Here is a 23,843-nt window from a genome sequence, read left to right as displayed (position 1 = left end):
AAGGAGAATTAAACAGAGACCTGATAATGCACCGACTGGAGAGCTTAAGCCATAGCAACCAGCGTAGTTGCTCCCCAGTCAAAATGTGCCAGTACATCTATTACACTGGTATCTATCTCACAATATGGATGGTTGTCATGGTAGGTCCTATGCACATAAATTATATACGTTTACTTTGGATAATTATCATGCCAGTTTTAGAGCTTCCTCGAAAGCCATCAGTAAAATGACGGAAAGAGTCAAACCTGACACCCACCCACAGACACACTGCTCAGGAACAAAGTTGTAAATCTGATCATAGCCTTGATTTAAACATGGGGAAGAAAAATCTTAATTTGCCTGAAGAGATGCAACTTTGAATCAGATGCCATGAGTCTTACCAACATGGAGGTCAAAAGAATTGGCTAGAGTCTAACTCAACAAAAAGGATGATGTTTGTGGCTGCTTCAGCCATACAGCCTTAGTGCAAGAAATCCACAAGACAAACATTTGTAACTGCATCAATGACTTTCTCTCAATTACAGGTACAAAAGAAAGGCCTGACAAATTCAGCATTCAGTTCCATTTGCAACTCCTCAGAAATGTGCTGGCTTACAGCTTGAATGGCAAAAATCAGCTGCAATCTGACAAGGTCTGCTAACATTTATACATGTAAACTCAAAGTAAGGGCTCCTCACTCATAATTACCATTAACAAGAGAAAATCTAACCATTTCTCCTCACCCTTCACCAGCCAGCATCATCTTAGGTAGCAGCAGTTAAAGCAATCACTGTCTTCTCAGGGCAAGTACAACAAGAGGTAAATGTGACCTTTCCAGTACTGATGCACATTCCAGGAACAATTCAAAATAAAAAGCACCAGAAGAAGAACAGACAAGTAAGTGTGAGTTATGTGGGACATGCAGACAAAAATAATTTGCAATAAAATAAAATGGTAAACTCTCAGGATGGAAATAAAAATGCAAGGTAAATCAAATCAAATTGGTTAGAACTGAGTTAAGGAGGAAAATAAATTAAGAGAGTCCACCAGAGTTACATACACTTGGATAACAGGACCACCATGTGAATCAGACTCCATTTAAATTTAACACTTTCCAATTCGGAATTAGACAAAAAAAACTGGTCAGCCAGATATTGTATGAAAGGGCTGCTCATCTGCCTGAAACAAGACCACAGCATAAGTCAGTCTAAAAATAAATGGGGGAGTGGAATCGTACCTTCAGCAATTTTCTCTTTGCTTAAAGTCACAGCTGCTGAACTGTCCTTTACCATTGCTGCTAGTCTCTTTTCTTCTTGCTTCACAGGCACCTGCTTGATTGAGGATCTCACTGGAGCAGACTGGGCAGAGTCCACAACACTGACCACTTCTTCAGTAACAACTGTCTTCCTTATGGAATTGTTCTGATGATTAGAATTGAGGACCGGAGAAACCTGAGCATTCAAAAATAAATGCAAACTAAATTTTCTAGAGTCATAGAGATGTAACGCACAGAAACAAACCCTTCAGTTCAACTTGTCCCTGCCAACCAGATATCCTAAATTAATCTAGTCCCATTTGCCAGCATTTGGCCCATATCCCTTTAAATCCTTTCTGTTCCTATACCCATCCAGATACCTTTTAAATGTTATAATTGTACCCACCCGTACCACTTCCTCTGGCAGCTCATTCCATACATGCACCACCTCTGTGTCAAAACATTGCCCCTTAGTCCCTTTTCTATCTTTGCCCTTTCACATTAAACCTAAATAGTGAAGAATTGAGCTGCCTGAAGACCTGTGATATTGAAATGATGAGCATTTATTAGAAGAGTAAATTATTGACAGAGGGTGAAATAGATCTTCAAAGATTCTTCGCACCTGGGAGCCTTCAATCTCTTCCTTGTAAATGTCTTCCTCTCCAATTGGCTGGTATGTTCACTCAAACATTGACTCCTCATTCTTCCTTAGATCCAATTAAACTCCCCGCCCCTTGGTTGCCCAACTCATCCATGCTGACCAAGTTTCCTAACTTAAGTTGTCCCATTTTCCCAATTTGCTGATAGCCCCCGAAACCTTTCCTATCTATGTTCCTCTCCAAATGGCTTTAAAATGTTATAACTGGATCCACCTCTACTATGGCAGTTCGTTCCATATACTCACCACTTTACTCTAGCCTGGAGAAAAAACCTTGGCTATTCAATTTATACACCCTCTTGATTTTATGAACTCCGTAAAGTCACCCCTCAGCCTCCAGAGTTCCAGGGAAAAATGTCCCAGCCTTATAACTCAAACCTTCCGGTCTCAGTAACATCCTTGTAATCTTTTTTGCTCCCTTTCCAGTCTAATAACATCCTTCCCATAGCAAGATGACCAGAATTGTGCGCAGTGTTCCAAATGTGGTCTCTTCAGTATCTTGTACATTGTAACATGACGTCCCAACTCCTGTATTCAATGCTCTGACCAATGAAGGAAACCCTTCTTTACTACCCTGTTTACCTGGGATGCCACTTTCAAAGAACTATGAACCTGAACCCCTCAATCTCTTTGTTCAAAAACACTCCCCAGGTCCCTTGCATTAACTGTACAAGTCCTGCCCTGGTTGGTCTTACCAAATTGCAACATCTCACATTTATCTGCATTAAACTGCAGCTGCAATTTCATGGCCCACTCATGTTTCTGAGGATGTGGGTTCAAATCCCATTACAGCAGATGAAATCTGAATTCAGTGGAAAAGCCTAATGGCGACCATGAAACAACTATCAATTATCATTAAAACTCATCAGGTCCCACAATGTCCTTTTGGGAAGAAAGTCTGCCACCTTTACCTGGTCTGGCCTACATGTAACTCCAGGCATACATGAAGATGGCTGACCCTTAAAGGCATTTCGGGATAAGTAATAAATACTGGCTAGCCAGCAACTCCCATATCCCACTGACAAATAAACACAAACAGAAGTCACCTAAATACACCTACTTGCCTCAAACTTTGATAGAATCATGTACTATTGGTCACATCCCGCTCTGTACCTCAATGATCAACCTCGAGCCAGAAAGAACCACCTCATGTTGTGGTATGAAGGGGAGACAAACAGCTCACCATGTGACCATAAAATAGCATATAGTTTAGTTGCACACTTTGCAAAATCTCTTGCTGATATTACATTTTACACAAGCAAAGTTTATAATATTATGGAAAATGGCCACTTCCATAATCACACTGATTCAAAATGTCATTAGAACATCCAGTCATCATTAAGGAGGTGTTTTAATTAGAAACAGAGAAAATGCAGACAGCATTCATAGAGATACAAAAAGAACAAATGGGAACATTTGTCCAGGGTTTCTTTCAACAATCAGATACAGTCACATTGAAACAATGTCAAACAATTTACTGCTTATGTTCCAACCCAAGTGATGTTACTCCTTTAACATTTCCCGAATACATTTACAGAGGTACCTTGAGGGTGGGCGGCCTGACGGAAAATGGATTCGCTAATACTCCAACAGGTTTCTTCCTCTTTAAAATGACGGCAGGTGGTGGTGTAGTTAGTGAAGGTGCCTGTTAAATTCAAACATTTATCATTTAGAAATACATAAACACTAATGCAATTCATACTGACAAGATAGGAAAAGCGAGTAAGCAATTCGTGAAACATAAATTATCTAAAATACATAAATATGATTTGGTCCTTACATCTGCATGAAGATCATTAAGTATATCTCCCAGTAGATCATCCTTAGATAAATCAACATCCTTCTGCAAAAATAAAAAGATCATTTACAACATGCAGCTCTTCATTCCTTCAGAACAGTCAGTGACATGGCCTTCTCCACAACCAATCATAAGTAGCGTTAATCGATTCTCTAATGCAGAAAAAGTGTCTCAAGGTGTTTCAAAGATCAAACCAAATAAAAACAAGACACAATGCTAACGTTACTGGAGGGCTGCCAAGACGTTTTAAGGACACCATGAAAGGAAACATTCAATGGAAAGGCAGAGGTTAGGAAGATAATTCCGTAATGATAGTGAAGAGGGAGATGCTCTGTTTGTCAGAAGCAGAGGAAAGCACAGCTTCAAGTGAACATATGCTGGGATAAGAATTCGAGATGGGAGTCAGTGAATGTGACATGTCGGATATTATCAGTAAACTTGTGGAAGCTGACCCTGTGTCTGTAAATGGTGCTTCTAGGAGGCAGAATGCAGCTGACACTGAGAGATTAAGGACAGTGGTGAGGAAACCAGACAAGAATAAATCCTTGAGGGACCCTGGAAATAAAGGCACTAGCATGGGAACGGAAGGAACTGCTGGGAGTGATCTGGCTACAATTGGTAGCCAGGTGTTGAATGAAGTGTCACCCCTAGTTGGATGACTGTAAGGCACTAGAGGAGATTTCTATAGTCCAAAATCACAAAAGCTACACAGTGGTCAGGAAGGACACGATTCAAAGGGGCACCAAAGTCACAGGATATTATTCATGATCAGCACGAGTTCAGTACTGGGTGCAGCAGAAACCTGAATGGAGAGATCCTAACCTGGAATGGTAAGAAAGGTGGCACTGATTAGGGAGATAAAATAACATTCAAGTACTTCGGAAAAGAAAACTAGAGGTGGACCGACGATTTTCAAGAACAAAATGGTAAGGGTTGGGTTTTCAGAGAGGCCAGTGTGATAATGGTAATTTTGAAAGGGTGGACAACAACACAGGAGGAGTGGAACAAGTTTATAATGTTAGCCAATGTGAACTGACAACTTAAGAGGCAAGCTATTTAGTGGAAGGATCAGGGAAGCAAGAAGTGCTACTCTTGAGCAAGATGATCACAGAGGTTTGACGAGATAGAAACTTGGGGAAAGATCTGGCTTAGGTGATCCAGTGAAGGTGCTGCGGCAGGGGATGAAGTGAATGAGGCAAGGAGGTAGCTAAACATGTGGTCTCACCCTGAGTAACAAAGAAATACATAAATTCATCTCACTTGTTTTTGGAGATGAGGGTAGAGATAGAGAAATGATACCAACAAGTTAACTTTGCTCAGTAGGATAAATGAGAGTTGCAGCCACTTCAGAGCTAGCAAAGTGAGGCCTGTTAAACCTAAAGCATCAGATACTCTCGGATCTGAAACACTCCAATTTAAGTGTGTCATCAAGATTAGACAGGTATTCTTGTGAGTTGTGCACTGTGCAGAAGGATGCTACAGGTTACAGAGGGACATAGATAAGCTACAGAATTGGGCTGAGAGGTGGCAAATAGAATTTAATGCAAAAAAGTGCAAGGTGATTCACTTTGGAAGGAGTAACAGAAATGCAGAGTACTGGGCTAATGGTAAGATGTGCATAGATTCCTGATAGTTGCCACCCAGGTTGATAGGGTTGTTAAAAAGGCATAAGGTGTGTTAGCTTTTATTAGTAGAGGCATTGGGTTTTGGAACCATGAGGTCATGCTGCAACTGCACAAAACTCTGGTGCAACCGCACTTGGAGTATTGCGTACAGTTCTGGTTGCCACATTATAGGAAGGATGTGGACGCATTGGAAAGGATGCAGAGGAGATTTACCAGGATGTTGCCTGGTATGGAGGAAAGGTCTTATGAGGAAAGGCTGAGGGACTCTTTGTTAGTGAGAAGGTGAAGAGATGACTTAATAGAGGCATACAAGAGGATTAGATAGGATGGACAGTGACAGCCTTTTTCCTCGGATAGTGATTGCTCAAATGAGGGGACATGGCTTTAAATTGTGATAGTTATAGAACAGATGTCTTTACTCAGAGAGTAGTAAAGCTTTGGAATGCCTTGCCTGCAACAGTAGTGGACGCGTCAACATTAAGGGCATTTAAATGGTCATTGGATAAACATATGGATGATAATGGAATACTGTAGGTTAGACAGGCTTTAGATTGGTTTCACAGGTCAGCGCAACATGAGGGCCAAAGGGCCTGTACTGAGCTGTAATGCTCTATGTTCAAGTATGCCCCGGCAAAACATAACTCGGGTGTTCTAGACCATGTACTGTATTGAAGAATCCAGCAAAGAAACAAAACTTTCAAGAGATAGTGTAAATTAAATGATTGAGTACTGAAGCAAAGAAGTAATGCTATCTTACACAGATCATAACATAGGTTAATTCAGATACTGATATCCAAACTTGAGTGGCTTACTTTAGGAAAGCTGTGAAAGCCTTGCAGGATGAAGAAAAGATGCACAATTGTATCAGGGAAAAGAAAAATAAAGGAGATACCAGAGAAGTCAAGGGAATTTCAGTACAGTAAACAGGAGGACAGGTCGTCATATTAATAGAAAATTGAAGTAAATTAAAGATTGTACCAAAACAAGAGCGGGAGAGAGAGAGGAGGATATCAGAAGGAGGAGCTTAACTTAGGCTAACAAGGGTACAATATAATAAATAGTGCTGGAAGCAAAATTCAATAGTTTACAAAAAAAAAGACAAGCAGGAAAGTATACCAGAAACAAAAAAAACTTGGGGGAAAAGAAACTACGTGGACATGGTTCAGAAATCCTGCAAAGATGTCTTGCACTGAATGACCTTCTACATGCAATAAGATTTATTCTAAAGTTGGAATATAATTAGACAGGTTTCAAACCCAAGAGTTCTATAATCATAAAAGACTAATTATTTTCTATTTTAAATCAACAATATAATGCACAATTACACATATAATTGCCCATTGCACACAATCGATGTTGGTTTACAAATCTCTACCTTCAAAGACTGAAAATGTGTATGCCCCAGTATCAAATTTTTTAAAATTGCATTTTGCTCCTGTGAACTTATGGAGGATAGGATGCTAACAGTGTGTAAAAAAAAGACGAGGAGAGAAAAAAAATCAAAGTGCTTCGGAAAAGCAGGAAACATGAATCTCATTTACTCTCATTTATACCACACCTCAACTTTCTTCTTGGCTGCGCTGGCCAAGAACATGGATTTGATGTTATTGGGCCTCGAAACCAGCATATTCTTCACATTTTTCTTCTCTTTATTTGTACTGGATTTTCCTTTGTCTACAAGAACAGACATCAGAGTGGGAAACAGGTTTTAGCTACTTCAACAGAAAGACAATATGTAAAACAAAAACAAAAATTGCTGTAGAAACTACAGTATCTGAAGAGAGAGGAAAACAAAGTTAATATTGTGTCTGGTATGACTCCTCTTAAGAACAGAAAATATTCAAAGCTTTGAGTATATGACCAATGATCCACATCAAAAATAAAAGTGATGAGAAAAATAACAATCTACATTGTTCTCGCAACTTTAATGTAATAAAATACTGCAACAAAACTAAAACTGCACGGACTCTGGAAATCTGAAAACATTGGAACTATTCAGCAGGTCAAGCAATATCTGTGGGGATTGAATTGGAGTTGCTATCAATTTCAGGCCGTCTGCTTCCATACTAGTTTAAAAATGATAACTATTTTCTAATTTCTTTGAGTTCTGATGTAAGATTATCGACCTGTAACACTAACTCTGTTTCTCAATTCTGAAATGCTGCCTGACCGACCGAGTATTTGCAGCATTCTCAGTTTTTACTGCTAAATGCTTACCGTTGTCTTTTTTATCAAAGACATCTTCTTCCAAGTCATCGTCAAAGATTTCTCGACCATCTTCCACATAACCAACCCCATCTGCCAAATACAAAAATTATCAAATATTTGACAAAAATAGAGTAAAAGTCTTCTTTGGAAGGACAGGAATTTGCACAAAGAAGGAATATAATGAAGTTAAGCATTTACCATCATCAACTATCCAGTCATCATCTTGCCGTTCACATACAAGCTTGGAGTATTGATCTTCATCCAGTTCCTCGTAAACATTGGAAACCTTTTCAACCTGAAAGACAGCAAGGTCAACACTACATTATACCCCATGGGAAAAGAAGTGGACTTAACCATATAGGAACACCAAATAAGCACTAAAGAGCACCTTGGAGAGAAACCAAAACTATTTCACAAGAGATGCTTTAACTGAGCACACGCATTAAGTCCCACTAAATATCAAATAGCATCTGTCAAGAAAGACATGCTGATCATATGCACGATACAACCTGCAGAACAAATCCATTGGAATTCATGCACTACATGCAGATCCCCTATCCACAACCCGTAGACAGCATTAGTATTCATTAATTTGATGCTTTAAAGTAAAATTGCTGTTCTGCCACTACAGGCTCTCCAGTAACAACTGACAACAGAATATTGATCTTGAAGTAGTATTATCATCATTAGCAATCCTATAGAAAACAACATCTGTAAATTTTAGGCTTCTCTCTATAACCACCTTCATTCCTTACCCTAAGTTATGTGACAGCAACTTGACAGGAAGTGGGTTGACTACTGATGCTTTAAGGACGCCCAGGTTTATTTGTAAACTGGGAAAAAAAGTGCATGACACTCATACTGTAAACAATGGCCAGAGCAACAGTGTTGATATTTCATCTCCTCAAGTCAGAGAAGTGTTACAAATGTCAGGCTTCAGAAATGGTCATTATTTAAACTATCCATTTAATTCTTGGATTAAATGGAATTGGGGATCTGGAGGATAGCTATCAAGCAGCTAGCATGGACTCTTGCCTTCTCAAAGCCTAACTCCCTTTAGTATCAGTTTACTTCTTAGAAACCAGTGAATCTGTCATAAATGGGCTAGTCCAGAAGAATCAGAGAGAAAAAGCATACAAAGATTGCTACTCACTACTCTCTACTGAATCACCATGCAGATTACAAGTGTAAGCTCACACTCAGATTGAAGAGGCCAAGCTCCTGATGACTTAGAGACTGACAGATTTGCCTAGCTTTGGTTAAGGATGGAACGTCACCTTGGAAGTTAGTTCAGGACTAGAAGTTACCCTGCTGGAAATGGAAAAATGATACAGACCATCAAGGACTGGTTTTTGGAGGATGAACTGTCAACTAAAGGGACAGAATAAAGCATAACCAAAAGGATTTCTGATGATTTTAGAAGTTAAACAGAAAAATCGAACTTTAGAGTCTAATTTGGCTACCAAGTAGCATAGAGAATTTTACTTTTAGTTTTTTTTAATATAATAACAGATTTAAAATGTTAAAGTTTGTCACATGATTCTTTCAGTCAGTCAATAGAAATTAAGATATCTTTTATCATGTTATTGGTCTCATGGGGATCAGAACACCGTAGGTACTATGGTTATCATGAATGTACAATAGACACTGACCTCAAACTTCAGATATTTTGGCAGTTTTTTTTTTAAAAAAGAGTCTTACATTTAGAGGCTCATGTCTACCCCAGGACTTCAGCACATGATTTAAACTGACTTTACAATGCAAAAGTGCTGCATTGTCAAACTGTTCTCTCTACAACTGGATGTAAACATACTTGTTTACAGATCTTTTTAATCAATCCTGTTCAGACATGTTACAACACGTCTCTGTAGCAGATGGGGCTTGAACCTTGGACACTACCACTGCACCACAAAAGCCAGTAACTTTGGTCAGAATCCTGCGTTAGTTTAATGTTCAAAAGCCACATCACCCCAAATGGAATGTGAATTCACTATCCCTCATTTTGGAAGCCTGTCCCTTATCCATCAGGCCCACTGAAACAACACAAGTAATTAACTATACACTTGAGATAAAGAAATAGATAAATCAGCACAAATAAGTGGAGAAACCTCAGATTTTATTTGGCATTACAAGAAAAGGTTAGAAATGTACAGCAGGCCAGAAAATCTAACTTTATCAATTTGCTATAGAAATGCAGACAGAGTTATACACATTTAAGAACAGAATGAGAGATGGGAGTGAGAGATACCAAGAGAGAAGAACTCACTTTAATCTTTCCCCACTGTCCTATTCACCCAATCCACAGGGAAGTAGGTCTAGGTAAAGATCATCCTGACGAGGCCAATCTCCCCTGGTCACTAAGGTTGTACCATACTTGCCAGGAATCTGAAATCCTCCGTTCTGTACTATCCTTCCAGCCTCATATTAAGAATGTAAATCATTTTCTCCTAATCAATTCCAGCTTGTAGGATGCAGCAATCTCAGATTACTGTCTTGCTGATTTTATTTCAGCTTGGTTGTAATTCCTTGAACTTTACTTGCATGGGATCAAATCTAGCTTTGGTAGATGACCAGTGATAACCTATTCTCCTATTTGAGAACATTTATAAAGTCCTGAGCACTGTGAAGCAATGTAATATTCAGGATTTTAGATCAAATCTACAACAGAGATGGTCAACCCTTGGCTATAGAATCTTCTACAGTCACTCTGGATAATGTTTCCCCAACAAGAAACCAGTCAATTGACATCAATCACATGAATTTGATTTCCTTATTGCCACAAATAACTAAATGTAAAATATTACTATGGAAACCTTATGGTTCAGATTCTGAGTTAAGTTACTTATCCTTCGCCAGAAACACAACTTCTCCCATCAAATTTGTCTTTAAAAATTGAAATTAACAACTTTACCTCATATTTTATCTTCTCACCAGCCTTGGCCTTCTTCAGGCGTTCCAGTGCTGCTACTCGCCCTGCTTTATCTTTGCGACTACGTTTTGAGCGTGTAACCGCCAAGCCACATGAGTCGGCATCATCTGAAAAATTAAATTTGAAATTAGACCATATTTCATTAGCTCATATATCATATCATTAACTCTCACTGACGTGGGCAGTAGATTTCTCTTTAAAAGTGCCAATATAAATTCAATGGACCAAGCAGAAATGTATGTTATGGAAGAAGGTTATAATTCCGTGAGCTTCACTTTATACTCTGCGAACAGCTGGTTCAGAGTTTGTGTGTTATACGTTTTGGTTGTTCGAGAAAAAGAGATAAATGCAATTAAAGCAAGTTTGAAGTCTATTACACTGAAATGATTGGGGGCACATTAGCTTGAAAGGTTAATAGCTAGAAAGGCAAGAGCTGTGAAACAGTGAAAGTACAAAAGATGTGATGCTTGCAATCTTTATAGGAATGGGAATCCATAGAATCACAGAATTCCTACAGTGCAGAACAAGACCACACTGACCCTCCAAACAGCATCCAATATAGACCCATCACCTAACCCCACATTTAGCATGTGTCAGTGCACCTAATCTGCACATCTTTAGTCTGTGGGAGGAAACCGGAGCATCCGGTGGAAACCCATAAGAACACAGGGAGAATGTGCAAACTCCACACAGATAGTCACCCAAGGGTGGAATTGAACCCAGGTTCCTGGCACTGTGAAGCAGCAGTGATAACCCCTGAGCCACCGTGTTGTCCAGATTTGTTTTGGATACTAGAGCAATATTAGATTAAAAGCATTTGATGTACCAGAAAAGTTGTAAAACCCATTTATTTCATCCTATCCTAAAAAAATTGTAGATGTGGGATTATTAATTTAAAGGTCAGTTTGAACAAAGCCCAGAGCAAGCTACATCATTATGGATATGAGTAGAGATTAGGAAGATTATTTAGTTTAAATTTATATGAATAATTACTGAGAGCGCTATTGTGGTTTGGACTTTGCTCATTTTGCAGCTTGCCAAGACATAGTCAAAGGAAATGTTGAGTTAGTTAGATCTGTCTTGTAAGAAAAGCAAAAATACTTCATCATTTACCATGTGGAATGCAGGCAACTCTTCATCGATACTTTACGTAAACAAAAGCTAGCAGGAGAATTAAGAAGGGTCACTGGACTCAAAATATTAACTCTGTTTTCTCTGCACAGATGCCACCAGAGCTGCTGAATTTCTCCAGCAATTTCTGTTATTGTTTCGGATCTTCAGCACCTGCTTCATTTAAAGAAGAATCTGGTGATTCCCACAGATCCTTGCGCCAAAAGGAAGCAGCAATCAGATTAGTTCGGCAGCACTGGAAATGTAACCAGAACAAGCAACTGACACATCCACTATTGAGATATAGTAAATATCAGTGTGACCTCTGAGAATTCTCTAGGGGACTGTGGTATACTTAAAGGTGATCTCTACAGAATTAAGTAACATTAAGATTGATGTAGCTGACTGTAGTTTTAAGCCACATTGTTCGTTGTTTTATTTAATTATTTTTAAGATACATAGCATAGTTAGTTTAGTTCAAAAAGTAGTAAGATCTTGCTGCATAGCTCTATATGTTAAAATGAGGTATTCTTACTTCTCTTTAAGCATTAATGATCCCCACCTAAAGCATAACAATATTTAGCAGCTATAGAATGCTTAGCTCTCAAATGAGAGCATGTTCAATGATTGAGCTGCAGACACAGGTCTCATCTGAAAATGTTGATTTAATCATGAAGAATTCAAGGAGTTGCTGTGTTGAACTGTTCTACTTTCTACATAAACTATTTAATAAAACTCTGATTTAAAAAGCTAGTCTCAGTAATGGCAATTTGCAGATTAGCATAAAAATCAGTCCAATATACAAGTGCTTTTAGAAAAGAAATCTGTTGTCATTATCTGTTCTGACTACATATTCCTTCAGACTAATAATGTGTTGACTCTTAACCATGCCCGAAAATTGTCTAGCTAGTCAATCAGTTGTATCAATCCACTAGTAGAAACAGAACTGAACTGGACAGATACCCAGTACTTACCAATGCCTATGAATTGACAGAGGCAGACTGCAGGCCATTCTACCTTGCAAAGTCCTCCACACTAACATCTGGAGACTTGTGACAGAATTAGGAGAGCATACCACAAGTCTGTCAAACAAAGACTGACATACAGTTTTGCTATTTTCATCATTCACTGACTGTAATGTCCCAAACAGCTCCAGCACGATCCCTGGATATGTCTGAACAGATCAAAGCATGATTGTAGTCTGTACACAGTGGTGAAGGAGTGCCTTGGACATTTATCCTTGACATCATGTGTCTTATGGCACTGGGTCAAACATGGACAAGGAAACGTCCGGCTGTTAGCACATACTACCAACCCTCAGCTGATGAATTTGTACTGTTATGAAGTTGGTGTGTGAAAATGGTAAAATTCTAAAAAGACCCCTCAAAGATACCATAGTATTTCCAGCTCAAAATCATCACAGACGAATCATCAGAAGAAAGGTCTTTGTGATGCGAGATCAACTTTATTGGAGATAAAGTGAAGATGACAGACTGTGTAATATTGGAGAGATTAGGTTTTAATTTATTGTTCTTATTAAATGGGTTTATATAAATGAGACTTGTGCTTATTTGAACAGCATTCATTCCAGTAGAATTTAGTTCAGTTAGTACATAAGACAAAATTGTCCCATTTCATAGTAACTGTTAAATTGTTTACTGTTAGAGTTGAATAAATAAATTCTTACTTGTTAAGTGTAAAGTGAGTGAAAGGATTTCATTTCATTTAACCATTCCTTTATAATAGTTTGGGGGTTGAGAGGTAGGTTATACCCCTTGTCATTTATCAGATTATGAGGTAAGGCAATCTTCTCTAGGTGTTTCAGGTTTAATTATCAGAGGAGTGTCAACCTCCACTTCGTAATAGTACATCTCAATATTGTGTTAAAAATCACACAACACCTGCTTATAGTCCAACAGGTTTAATTGAAAGCGCTAGTTTTCAGAGGGCCGCTCCTTCATCAGGTCGTTGTCCTGACGCAACGACCTGATGAAGGAGCGTCGCTCCGAAAGCTAGTGCTTCCAATTAAACCTGTTGGACCATAACCTGGTGTTGTGTGATTTTTAACTTTGTGCACCCCAGTTCAACACCGGCATCTCCAAATCTCAATATTGAATACTACTTGGAACAGGCACTTAGGTTAACAGGGTAGAATGCACGAGAGAGTGGGGGACTTCAATGATCTTCAGCAAAAGGGACTACAGACTAAGCTGGCCAAGATCTGAATATCAATAAGACGGAAAAACCTACTTGAGCTTGTGCTCACCAATCTAACTTGCAGAGACATCAGTGGTGTCAGTATGTTTTAGAATGACAATCACTCAGTCCTTGTAGAGACAAAGTTCCATCTTCACAAGTGCTCATGCCTCCATGTTGAGTGACACTCGCATTATGTTGAATGAGATAAGTTCAGAATAAAGTTAGGAGCTCAAAACTGAGCATTCCTGCGATGCTGTTGGCCAGCGCAGTTGCAGAATTGCATTCCATCACAATCCGTAATCTCACTGCACAGTACACCACTCAGTCCAGCATTACGATCAATGCCAGGGGAGTAACTCTACTTCTACAGGGAATTGTTGAAATGTATGCCACGTGCATACCCATATATAAAATGTGGGAAAAGGACAACACAGGATGAGATGCATGCTAAGTAGTGGAAGTAGCATCAAATAGACAAGCTGAGCAATCCGGTAGGTAAAATCAATGACTGCAGATGCTGGAAACCACATTCTGGAGTAAAGTGGTGCTGGAAAAGCACAGCAGTTCAGGCAGCATCCGAGGATCAGAAAAGTCGACCTTTCGTGCAAAAGCCCTCAACGACCTGTATTCCTGATGAAGGGCTTTTGCTGCTCCTTGGATGCTGCCTGAACTGCTTTTCTAGCACCACTCTACTCCAGAAGCTAAGCAATCCCACAATCTACAAATCTGTTGTGGTTCTGTTCGCCGAGCTGGAAGTTTTTGTTGCAAAAGTTTCGTCCCCTAGCTAGGCGACATCATCAGTGCTTGGGAGCCTCCTACGAAGCGCTTCTTTGATGTTTCCTCCAGTGTTTATAGTGGTCTGTCCCTGCCGCTTCCGGTTGTCAGTTTCAGCTGTCCCCTGTAGTGGTTGGTATATTGGGTCCAGGTCGATGTGTTTGTTGATGGAGTTTGTGGATTTTTTGTCCGGTGTGTTTTTTCTATTTCCGCGTTTTTAATGATTACGAACGTGTCATCGACATATCTGACCCAGAGTTTGGGTTGAATTTGTGGTAGGACTGTTTGTTCTAACCTTTGCATAACTGCCTCTGCTATGAGTCCCGAGATTGGTGATCCCATGGGTGTTCCGTTGATTTGTTCGTATATCTGGTTGTTGAATGTGAAGTGTGTTGTGAGGCACAAGTCCAGTAGTTTAAGTATGCCGTCTTTGTTGATAGGTTCAGCGTCCTGTTTTCAGTTCTGTATGTCCAGTAGGTTGGCTATTGTTTCTCTGGCTAGGGCTTTGTCAATCGAAGTGAACAGTGCAGTCACGTCGAATGATATCATGGTTTCTTCTTTGTCAATGTAAATATAGAAAAAACACACCGGATCATCAACGCCACACTCACAGGAATCTGATTCACGAGAGAAGAAGAAAAGGATAGCCAACTCCCATTCCTAGACGTGATGGTACAGAGAACACCAAACGGAGAATTCACCACAAGGGTATACAGGAAAGCCACACACACAGACCAAGTCCTAAACTATGAAAGTAACCACCCCAACACACAAACGAAGCTGCATCAGGACACTATTCAAAAGGGCCACAACACCCTGCAGTACACCAGAACTGCAAAAAGAAGAAGAGGAACACCTATACAAGGTATTCCCAAAAAACGGATACCCGCGCAACTTCATCAACAGATGCCTAAGAGAAAGACCACGGAACGAGGACATACCACAACCAAAAGGACTAGCCACACTACCATACATCAGGAGCATCTCGGAACTGACAGCCAGACTACTGCGACCCCTAGGACTCATAACGGCACACAAACCAACAGCCACGCTCAGACAACAACTCACCAGAACGAAGGACCCGATACCCAACATGAGCAAGACGAATGTAGTGTACAAAATACCATGCAAGGACTGCACTAATCACTATATAGGACAAACAGGAAGACAGCTAACAATCCGCATACATGAACATCAACTAGCCACGAAACGACACGACCAGCTATCCTTAGTAGCCACACACGCAGACAACAAGCAACATGAATTCAACTGGGACAACACTACTATCATAGGGCAAGCCAGACAGAGAACAGCCAGGGAATTCCTAGAGGCGTGGCATTCATCCACAAACTCCATCAACAACACATCGACCTGGACCCAATATACCAACCACTACAGCGGACAGCTGACACTGACAACCGGAAGCGGCAGGGACAGACCACTATCAACACCGGAGGAAACATCAAAGAAGCGCTTCGCAGGAGGCTCCAAGCACTGATGATGTCGCCTAGCCAGGGGACGAAACTTTTGCAACAAAAACTTCCAGCTCGGCGAACAGAACCACAACAACAAGCACCCGAGCTACAAATCTTCACACAAACTTTGAATCTACAAATCTATTCAAAGACATGACACATTCAGTCTTAAAAGATGTTCTGATGGTCAATAAATGCTGGTCCAGCCAGCAACACTTAAGAATGAATTTAAAAATGTGTTGAAGTTCATCACTTAAGTGGAAAAGATAACGCTTTAAAACCAGAAGTACTGAGTGAATGATCCACGTCAGCCTCCTCTTGAGGACTCCAACAACATATAAGAAAAAGACACCATCTTTAGCAAATACAATTCATTGCATGTTATCTCCAGAAATGTCTGACTGCATTGTCAACAGAAGAAAGCGAGGAATGCAGATGCTGGACATCAGAGTTGAAAAGCGTGGTGCTGGAAAAGCACAGCAGGTCAGACAGCATCTGAGGAAGAGCAGAACTGATGTTTCAGGCATAAACCCTTCATCAGGAATATGGGTGTATGTGGTGAGTGTGAGTGTGTGAGCGGCTCGGTGGCAGGTAGCTGGGAAGGTGTTGGTGGATGCAGGTGGCAGGTGATGGTGACAGGTCAAAGCGTTGTCAACAGCAAAGGCTACAGGCCCTAACCACATTCCAGTTATTGTAGCCATATGCTCCAGACCTAACTGCACCTTTAACCAACCTTTTCCAACACAGTTACAATACCTAGAAAATTGTCCAGGCACAACTAGAATAAATACAGATCACTGAAACCAAAATGTTAACTTTGCTTTCTCTCCACAGATGCTGTCAGACCTGCTGAGTTTTTTCAGCACTTTCTAACTTTATTTCTGATTTCCAGCTTTGCAATTCTTTGGTTATAGTTTATTGACCAATTCAATCTATTTTCAATCATCAGCAAAGAGATAGAAGGCGTTAATGACTATGCTATCAAGCTGCATTTGCTCTGCTGTCCTGTAGGTTTGGATTCCATCACTGTCATTTGGCTCATTACAAAAATGGTCCCAAAAAAAGGTCGAAGAAGCTGAATTCCAGAGATGTGGTGAGAATGACTGTCCATAACATCCAGGCAGCATTCGGCAGAGTGTTGAATCAAGGAGCCCTAGGAAAATTGAACTCCCTATTGGTTGGGGTCACACCCAACAGAAAGGAGGATGGTCACAGATTCTCAGCAGTGGTTGAGCACATGGCATTTTCCATCAATAGGATACCATCATTAGAGATTATACATATCACAGTACAGCAAAGTCATGTTTGAGTTTTAGTGCTAACATTAGGGAGTTTGGATAATTAAATGAAAAGTGCATGTTCCTCAGTTGTTGGTATTAGGTAAACTATAGGTCGAACTGAACCAGCTCAAACTTCCAAACCCCACAATGTCCACTGTTTAGTGTGATCCAGCAATTGGACAGCACTTGCTGAACAATCCTGAGAAAGTAATTAGCTCCACTAACAATTCAAAATAATCGTTAACTTCCTAAAGTAAATGCAAAATACTGCAGATGCTGGAGATCTGAAATAAAAGCAGACAACGCAAGAGAAACTCAGTTGGTCTGGCAGCATATTTGGAGAGAGGAACAGAGGTAAGGTTGAGTCCAAAGATACTTCTTCAGAACTGATTGTTGGACTCAAAAGATTAACTGCTTCTCTCCCCACAGATGCTGCCACACCTGAGTTTCTCTAATTTTCTGTTGTTCTTTCATACCTCCCAAAGTAACCAATTTCAGTTGCTAGAACTGGCATACATTCAAACATTCACTCCAAATCTGTAAATGAGGAGAACAAGTTAGAACATAGAACAGAGAACAATACAGTGCAGAACAAGCCCTTCGGCCCTCGATGTTGCGCCGACCTGTGAACTATTCTCAGCTCGCCCCCTACACTATCCCATCCTCATCCATGTGCTTATCCAAGGATTGTTTAAATCTCCCTAATGTGGCTGAATTAACTACATCAGCAGGTAGGGCATTCCACGCCCTTACCACTCTCTGTCTTAAATCTATCGCCCCTCAATTTGTAGTTATGCCCCCTCGTACAAGCTAACGTCGTCATCCCAGGAAAAAGACTTTCACTGTCTACCCTATCTAATCCTCTGATCATCTTGTATGTCTCTATCAAATCCCCTCTTAGCCTTCTTCTTTCCAATGAGAACAGACCCAAGTCTCTCAGCTTTTCCTCATAAGACCTTCCCTCCAGACTAGGCAACATCCTGGGAAATCTCCTCTGCACCTTTTCCAATGCTTTCACATCCTTCCTGAAATATGGTGACCAGAACTGTACACAATATTCCAAATGCGGCTGCACGAGCGTTTTGTATAGTTGCAGCATGTTATTATGGCTCCGGAGCTCAATCCCTCTACCAATGGAACCTAACACACCGTATGCCTTCTTAACAGCACTATCAACCTGGGTGGCAACATTCAGGGATCTATGTACATCGACTCCAAGATCCCTTTGCATATCCACACTACCAAGAATCTTTCCATTGAACCAGTACTCTGCCTTCCTGTTATTCTTCACAAAGTGCATCACCTCACAGTTAGCTGCATTGAACTCCATTTGCCACCTCTCAGCCCAATTCTGCAGTCTATCCAAGACCCCTGCAACCTGCAACATTCTTCCACACTGTCCACTACTCCACCAACTTGAGTGTCATCTACAAATTTACTAATCGTCTAAGTCTTTTATAAAAATGACAAACAGCAGTGGTCCCAAAAAGATCTTTGTGGCACACCACTAGTAACCGGACTCTAGGCTGAATATTTTCCATCAACCACCACTCGATGCCTTCTTTCAGAAAGCCAGTTTCTAATCTAAACTGCTAAATCACCCTTAATCCCATGCATCTGCATTTTCTCCAACAGCCTACCATGTGGAACCTTATCAGAGGCTTTACTGAAGTCCAAGTATACCACGTCAACTGCCCTACATTCATCTACATGCTTGGTCACCTTCTTCAAAGTAATTCAATAAAATTTGTGAGGCACGACCTGCCCTTGACGAAACCATGCTGACTATCTGAAATCAAATTATTGCTTGCTAGATGATTATAAATCTTATCTCTTATAATCCTTTCCAAAACCTTTCCTACAACAGAAGTGAGGCTCACTGCTCTATAATTACCTGGGTCATCTCTACTGCCCTTCTTGAACAAGGGCACATTTGCAATCCTCCAGTCCTCTGGTACTAAACCTGTAGACAATGATGGCGCAAACATCAAAGCCAAAGGCTCTGCTATCTCCTCCCTAGCTTCCCAGAGAATCCTCGGATAAATCCCATCTAGCCCAGGGAACTTGTCCACTTTTGCTCCTTCTAGAATTGATAACACCTGTTCGTAACTAACCTCAAACCTTTCTAGTCTAATATCTCATTCTTCTCCTCTACAATATTCTCCTTTTCCTGAGTGAAAACTGATGAGAAATGTTCATTTAGCACCTCTCCGATCTCCACAGGGTCCACATTCAACTTCCCACTTCTGTCTTTGACTGGCCCTATTCCTACCCTAGTCATCCTTTTATTCTTCACATACCTATAGAAAACTTTAGGCTTCTCCTTTATTGTATTTGCTAAAGACTGCTCATGTCCTCTCTTTGCTCTTCTTAACTCTCTCTTTAAATCCTTCCTAGCTGATCTCTAACTCTCCATTGCCTCATCTGAACCATCTTGCCTCATCAACACATAAGTGACCTTCTTCTGCTTAACGAGAGATACAATTTCTGCAGTAAACCATCGTTCCCTTGCCTTATCACTTCCTCCCTGTCTGACAGGGACATACCTATTAAGGACACACAATATCTGTTCCTTAAACCAGCTCCACATTTCCATTGTCTGCATCCCCTGCATTTTGCTACCCCATTCTATGCATCCTAATTCTTGCCTAATCGCATTATAATTGCCCTTGCCCCATCGACAACTCTTGACCTGTGGCATGTACCTATCCCTTTCCATCGCTAAATTATGGTCACTCTCTCCAAAGTGCTCACCTACAACTGAATCAAACATCTGGCCTGGTCATTACCAAGCACCAGATCCAGTGTGGCCTCCCGTCTTGTCAGCCACGTCTGCACAATACTTCGACATACTGTGTCAGGAAACCCTCCTGCACACATTGGACAAATACTGATCCATCTGAGGTATTAGAGTTATAGCATTTCTACCCTGTTCCTTTCACTCCTATCCAGAATAATTTTGCCAATCCTCTCTTCCACCTCCCTGGAACTCTGCGGAGGCCTATAACAAACTCCAAGCAGTGTGACCTCTCCTCTCCTGTTTCTAACCTTGGTGCACATTATCTCAATAGATGAGTCCTTGTCAAAAATTCTTTCAGCCACTGTTACACTATCCTTGACTAACAAGGCCACGCCTCCCCCTCTTTTACTGCCTTGCCTGTTCTTAATGAAAGATCTAAACCCTGGAACCTGCAACATCCATTCCTCACCCTGCTCTATCCATGTCTCCGAAATGGCCACAACATCAAAGTCCCAGGTACCTATCCATGCTGCAAGCTCACCTACCCTATTTCGGATACTTCTGGCATTGAAGTAGACACACTTCAAACCAGTTTGCTGTCTGCCAGCACATTTCTGTGACCCTGAAATCCTGTCCCTGTCCTCCCTATTCTCATCCTCCTGTGAACTGCAACTACACCTCAGGTTCCCATCCCCCTGCTGAGCTAGTTAAACTCACCCGAATAGCACCAGCAAATTTCCCACCCAGGATATTAGTACCCCTCTGGTTCAAGTGAAGACCGTCCTGTTTGTACAGGTCCCACCTTCCCCAGAATGAGCCCCAATTATCCAAGTATTTGAAACCCTCCATCCTGCACCATCCTTGCAGCCACGTGTTCAGCTGATATCTCTCCCTATTCCTTGCCTCGCTATCACGTGGCACGGGTAACAAACCAGAGATAACAACTCAGTTTGTTCTAGCTCTCAGCTTCCACCCTAGCTCCCTGAAATCCTACCTTACACCCCTATCCCTCTTTCAACCTATGTCGTTGGTACCTACATGGACCACGATTTGAGGCTGATCACCCTCTCCCAAAGATACGATTCGCGATATCACGGACCCTGGCACCTGGGAGGCAACACACCAACCGTGAGTCTCATTCGTTCCCAACAAACTTTTCATCTGACCCTCTAACTATTGAGTCCCAATGACTTGCACTCTCCTTTCCCTCTTTCCCTTCTGTGCAACAGGGACAGGCTCTGTGCCAGAGACCTGGGCCCCACTGCATATCCCTTATGCTGTTTTAGCCTTAAGCTTGGGCAGCCTGATGTTCCACATTGCTTTACTCAGGGCAATGCCTTGGCTACAGTTGGCTTGCCAACATTCAGCACCTTTTTCTCTGAGAGTATAAATTTTTGTGATAGTTTGAAATTTGGTTTTCTTGCATTTTTCCTGATGAGAGCAAGGTGTAAAACTTCAGCAACATGCAAAAGAACTGATGACAAAGAATCAGACTTGTCTGTCACTCATTATATTGAGGCCTGATAAAATAATATTGTCCTTAGAAACAGAGAGCTGGTTATTAATGGAGAGAGTATTTGCAGTCTATACTGAGGAACTCAAAGTCAAGCACAGAGTTAAAGTGTGCAGTACTGTACTTTACTACTGAATCAGGTCACCTCTCATCATTGAAATCAATCAGAATCAATCTGGGGACAGCACGGTGGCTCAGTGGTTAGCACTCCTGCCTCACAGCGCCAGAGACCCGAGTTCAATTCCCCCCTCAGGCAACTGTCTGTGTGGAGTTTGCACATTCTCCCCGTGTCTGCGTGGGTTTCCTCTGGGTGCTCTGGTTTCCTCCCACAACCCAAAGATGTGCAGGTCAGGTGAATTAGCCATGTTAAATTGTCAGGGTGAATGTAGGGGAATGGGTCGGGGTGGGTTCCTCTTCGGAGGGTCGGTGTGGACTTGTTTCTACACTATAGGGAATCTAATCTAATACAATAGCTCATTTTACCAAGACTGACAACTTATTTAAATTAGAACAGTACAGCACAGGAACAGGTTCTTCAGCCCATTTGTGTCTGCACCAACACGATGCCAATCTAAACACATCTTGTCTCAGTGCATGTGGTCCATATCCCTCTATCCCTTGCCTGTTCCCATGTCCATCTAAATGTTTCTGAAACTTTAGTACAATATCTGCTTTTACCATCTCTCCTGACAATGCACTCCAGATAACTACCATGCTCTGTGTAAAAAATACTTGCCTCACACATCTCCTTTGAACTTTCCCCCCTCTCACCTTAAACCTATGCCCCCTAGTATTTGACATTTCCACCTAGGAACGTGGTTACTCTGAACTTCACCACCATGTTGTCAGTCCAGGATTATAGGAAAATTCCTGGATGCAGGTTTCCTAACAAATAATCATTTAAACGTACAATTGGAAAATACTTGCATAAGTTCATCAGATATATGGAATAGATTTTTAAGCATCTCTTTGAGGGGCTCCTTTTAAAATGGTGAAGACAAACACAAGTATTCTTAAATATGAAATAATGTCATTTCACAGTTCAGCTGTGATGCCAGGAGTTTCACCATCAGCAACACAACTGTCATTGCATTGCAAACCTCCAAATCATGTGCTAACTCAAAATTCCTGTTAATGTACGGTGTTAGCAAAAGTGCACTCCAGTTCAAAAACACCATCCAAGAAGCGAATCAAAGATTTTTTTTTGAAAATAGGATAAAGTGCAGGTATTTCCTACCACACTAGCTGTATATCCAGCAGTCAGGGCCCAGCCCTCGATCTGCACCACCTGGATATGCAACACAAGGAAGCAGAACAGAGTGCTGGCAGTAATACCAGAGACGTGCCTGGCTTTTGTACATCAGCTGTATCTGTAATCCCTGCCTGAGTAGCTGCAAACCGGAATACAAACCCTGTCATCTCTGCAATGCGCTCATCAGCCCCTATAAACTAAATGGATCAGCAATAAGCAGCAAGTGCACCTTGTACATACACTGTTTCTGTTCGACCTGCAATCAAACCCCAAACTCCCCAGCTCGTATCCCCCGCCTGTCCACGCTGCACCGCATTCATTACCTTGCTGTTCGGGCTCACTTCCAGCCTCCCTATCCGGACCCATTCTCTCCCGCTCCGGCCCACTATTGATTCACAGCAAAATCTGGCGCCAAATCCTCCGGAACTGAAATGAATGTAATTGATCGTTCGGAAGGACGTCATTCGGCACGGCGCGGGAGTGTGGGAGAGTGCAGAATAGAGCGCAGCCATCTTTCATCAAGGCACTCTGCAGTAGTTGTGGTTTTATGATTTGGAGATGCCAGTTTTGGACTGGGGTGGACAAAGTTAAAAATCACACTACACCAGATTATAGTCCAACAGATTTATTTGGAAGCACTAGCTTTCAGCGTGCTGTTCCTTCAACATGTTCATTCTAAAAGATGAGAGACTTAAACAATCCAGGACTTTTTCAATATATTATTTCAGTTACATTACAGGGTAAACTTTTGCTGTAAATTCTGTATCTTACGACCTTATACTCCACAACCAGATGAAGGAGCGGCGTCCTGAAAGCTAGTGCTTCCAAATAAACCTGTTGGACAATAACCTGGTGTTATGTGATTTTTAGCTGAAAATGTGTTGCTGGAAAGGCGCAGCAGGTCAGGCAGCATCCAAGGAGCAGGAGAATTGACGTTTCGGGCATGAGCCATTCTTCAGGAATGAGGAAAGTGTGTCCAGCAGGCTAAGATAAAAGGTAGGGAGGAGGGACTTGGGGGAGGGGCGTTGGAAATGCGATAGGTGGAAGG

The 23,843-nt window shown here is 41.2% G+C and overlaps 1 protein-coding gene across 2 annotated transcripts in view; it reads right to left on the bottom strand.

The window, feature by feature from the left end:
- Positions 1–23,211, bottom strand: part of pola1 (polymerase (DNA directed), alpha 1) — a 282,829-nt gene extending 259,618 nt beyond the window's left edge. For both annotated transcript variants that reach the window (XM_043700756.2, XM_087992882.1), the window contains exons 1-8: positions 23,119–23,211; positions 10,435–10,559; positions 7,722–7,818; positions 7,533–7,613; positions 6,874–6,989; positions 3,673–3,735; positions 3,436–3,537; positions 1,217–1,430 (exon numbers count right to left, since the gene is read on the bottom strand). In XM_043700756.2, coding sequence (XP_043556691.1) covers positions 1,217–1,430; positions 3,436–3,537; positions 3,673–3,735; positions 6,874–6,989; positions 7,533–7,613; positions 7,722–7,818; positions 10,435–10,559; positions 23,119–23,161 — 841 coding nt within the window. In that variant the 5' untranslated portion in view covers positions 23,162–23,211. The remainder of the gene's footprint in view (positions 1–1,216; positions 1,431–3,435; positions 3,538–3,672; positions 3,736–6,873; positions 6,990–7,532; positions 7,614–7,721; positions 7,819–10,434; positions 10,560–23,118) is intronic.
- Positions 23,212–23,843: the final 632 nt, after the last annotated feature.

The sequence above is a fragment of the Chiloscyllium plagiosum genome, unplaced genomic scaffold (genome assembly GCF_037043375.1).
Source record: "Chiloscyllium plagiosum isolate Xiang-an unplaced genomic scaffold, Cpla_swu_hap1 HiC_scaffold_12, whole genome shotgun sequence".
NCBI classification, from domain to species: domain Eukaryota; kingdom Metazoa; phylum Chordata; class Chondrichthyes; order Orectolobiformes; family Hemiscylliidae; genus Chiloscyllium; species Chiloscyllium plagiosum.
This window is presented reverse-complemented; position numbering and strand designations above follow the sequence as displayed.